Source organism: Salvelinus sp. IW2-2015, linkage group LG7 (assembly GCF_002910315.2).
Source record: "Salvelinus sp. IW2-2015 linkage group LG7, ASM291031v2, whole genome shotgun sequence".
Classification (NCBI taxonomy): domain Eukaryota; kingdom Metazoa; phylum Chordata; class Actinopteri; order Salmoniformes; family Salmonidae; genus Salvelinus; species Salvelinus sp. IW2-2015.
In genome coordinates this window covers 2,179,144-2,181,872 of record NC_036847.1, presented here as the reverse complement: position 1 = coordinate 2,181,872, position 2,729 = coordinate 2,179,144, and the positions used below count along the sequence as shown (strand labels likewise).

Sequence of the window (2,729 nt, the reverse complement as noted above, 5' to 3'; positions counted from 1 at the left end):
AAAGCAACCCCCTTTTCCTTACAAACCTCCCAAAAACGCTCTGCCCCAACCCTCCCTCCTTCCCTCCTCCTCTTCCCTCCATCTCTCTACCCCTACCCATCCCTCTCTCCCCAAGCAGCTCAAGTGAGAGATCAGACGCTCCACTCAATCAATGTGGAATCCTCAGCTGCAGGCCATCCTGCTAGACAATGTGTGTGTGTGTGTGTGTTCTGGTGAATAATACGAATGCATACATCGACTTTTGGCGCAGTCGAAGGTCAGACAGAAATGGAATACTACCGAACATTGGAAAGAGACTTCACTTTAGCTGAATATTTAACATTTGTACAACAGCCCAAACAAGGAAAAACCTTAACCAATTACAGAATCAGTAATAATATCCTGGAAAGGACAGACTATGTCATCACTGTGGGTCGGGTGAAGAACACTTTCTAATCACCTGCCCCAAATATAGATTCATTAGAGATTCCTTATTTTCAAAATGAAAGGTTCTACATTCACAGAACAATTAAACAAAGAGAAACTTTCTATACTTTTGGGGGAGAGGTCTGATGTTATAGAGTTGGCAGCAAAGTATGTCACAGCTTGCCCCAAGCGAAGGGAGGAAACATAAAAATGTAGTATTGTATTATAAGTAATATTATAAGTAATAGACAATATAAGTACCACCATTTTCAATAATGTTTTTGATTCTGAACATTGGCCATTATTACATTTCTGTATTGGATAGTTATTTGTTATATATTGTTAATATACAGTGTACCCTGAATGTACAAATTCTTCATGTTTTGTACACTCAGTGTATATTTTAGCTACTATTTTTATTGCTGTCATTGCTGCTTTCATAATTTGTATTACTTTGCTTTGTCAACATTGACCTTGTCATTCATACCATTAAAGCATATTGAACGAGAGAGAGAGAGAGAGAGAGAGAGAGAGAGAGAGAGAGAGAGAAGAGAGAGAGAGAGAGAGAGAGAGAGAGAGAGAGAGAGAGAGAGAGAGAGAGAGAGAGAGAGAGAGAGAGAGAGAGAGAGAGAAATAGACAGGGACAGAATCAACACAGTGATGAGACAGATTTTTTGGGGACCGATTTAACCAAGAGAGATGGAGCTAGGAGGGCAAAAGAGAGAGAGACATTCAGCAACTACAGATGTACAACGTCTTTTTGAAAGTAGACACTTGAAATAGCCACACTAAACATATAATGTCACAGGTCCCAAATGACCAGACTAATATGGGGCTCCGCCGCCATGAAGTCAATTCCAAGTATTATGTTCAGCTCAGTGGGTCACTTTACAGTTATGTGGGGGTCTTTTAGCAGACTTACCTTGGAGTACTGTCTGCGTAGACTAAACCTCTGAACCATCCTGGCTGACGGAGCGACTGACGATGTGCTCTACTCTACTCCACGCACAGAGCTCTTCTCCGTAGGAACACACACATCCAGAGCCAGTATACACACACACACATAGCTACAATCTACTTCACGCTAAAAAGGAAATATGCATGTGCACAATCACAGAAAAGCACACACACGCAAACACACTTCTCTCTGTTCCAAACTGCTCTAGACCATGCCGGTTCATCTAGTGAGAAAACACAAGTGACGAGAGAAAAGGAAAGTGAGAAGGAGGTGAGAAGGAGGGAGGAAAAAGGAGGGAGGGAGAACAGACAGAGATAAAAGAGTGCTCAGCTGTGCTGCCCTCTACTCACACAGCACGGGTGCGCGCTCTCTCTCCACATTCACACAATGGGGTTGAAAGAATATAGAGTTACAAAGCAGACAGGAATTAGAGATACCGGCCCTCACTAAAACGCTCTTTCTGCAGACACAGGGTCTGACGCACAAACACACACACAAACAGACACACACTCTCTGTCTTCAGCTCCGTCACATTTACTGTGGGAAAAAGCAAGGTTGTGTCATGCTTCCTGTCAGTCAGTGGAGGGGGCAGAAAAATGGGAGGGTGAGGGGCTGTCTGACTGTCTGTACAACGCCTCTCCTGGGACCATGACAGTGGGAGGGGGAGAGAGAGAAAAAGGGAGGGAAAGGGAGGAAGGATAAGAGAGAGAGTACACACACATTCCTTTCCAAAGGGCCGTGGGGTGAGACAGGGATGTAGCTTGAGCCCCACTCTCTTTAACATACATATCAACGAATTGGCGAGGGCACTAGAACCGTCTGCAGCGCTCGGCCTCACCCTACTAGAATCTGAAGTCAAATGTCTACTGTTTTCTGATGATCTGGTGCTTCTGTATCCAACCAAGGAGGACCTACAGCAGCACCTAGCTCTTCTGCACAGATTCTGCCAGACCTGGGCCCTGACAGTAAATCTCAGTAAGACTAAAATAATGGTGTTAAAAAAAAGTCCAGTTGGCATGACCACAAATACAAATTCCAAATTGATACTCAGCATGCAGAATTCTGCAAAAACATCCTCCGTGGACAACGTAAAACACCAAATAATCCATGCAGAGCAGAATTAGGCCGATAACCGTTAATTATCAAAATCCAGAAAAGAGACGTTAACTTTTACTGCCTCAGAAACCCGGATCCGGGAGCACCCCCCACCCCCCACACACTGATTAGCATAGCTAGCATAGCTTCAAAAGTAGATAGTAGCATCTAAATATCATTAAATCACAAGTCCAAGCCACCTAATGAAAGATACAAATCTTGTGAATAAAGCCACCATTTCAGATTTTTAAAATGTTTTACAGGGAAGACA

General features: G+C 43.5%; 1 protein-coding gene across 4 annotated transcripts in view; it reads right to left on the bottom strand.

The window, feature by feature from the left end:
* Positions 1 to 2,729, bottom strand: part of LOC111966190 (transmembrane and coiled-coil domains protein 1-like) — a 61,428-nt gene that overhangs the window by 47,043 nt on the left and 11,656 nt on the right. Inside the window, exon 1 of one of the 4 annotated variants that reach the window (XM_023990640.2) lies at positions 1,328 to 1,707. The exons of the other annotated variants lie outside the window; for them this stretch is intronic. Within the exon in view, the coding sequence (XP_023846408.1) occupies positions 1,328 to 1,366 (39 nt within the window). The 5' untranslated portion in view covers positions 1,367 to 1,707. Of the gene's footprint in view, positions 1 to 1,327; positions 1,708 to 2,729 lie in introns of those variants that run through there. 4 annotated transcript variants of the gene reach the window in all.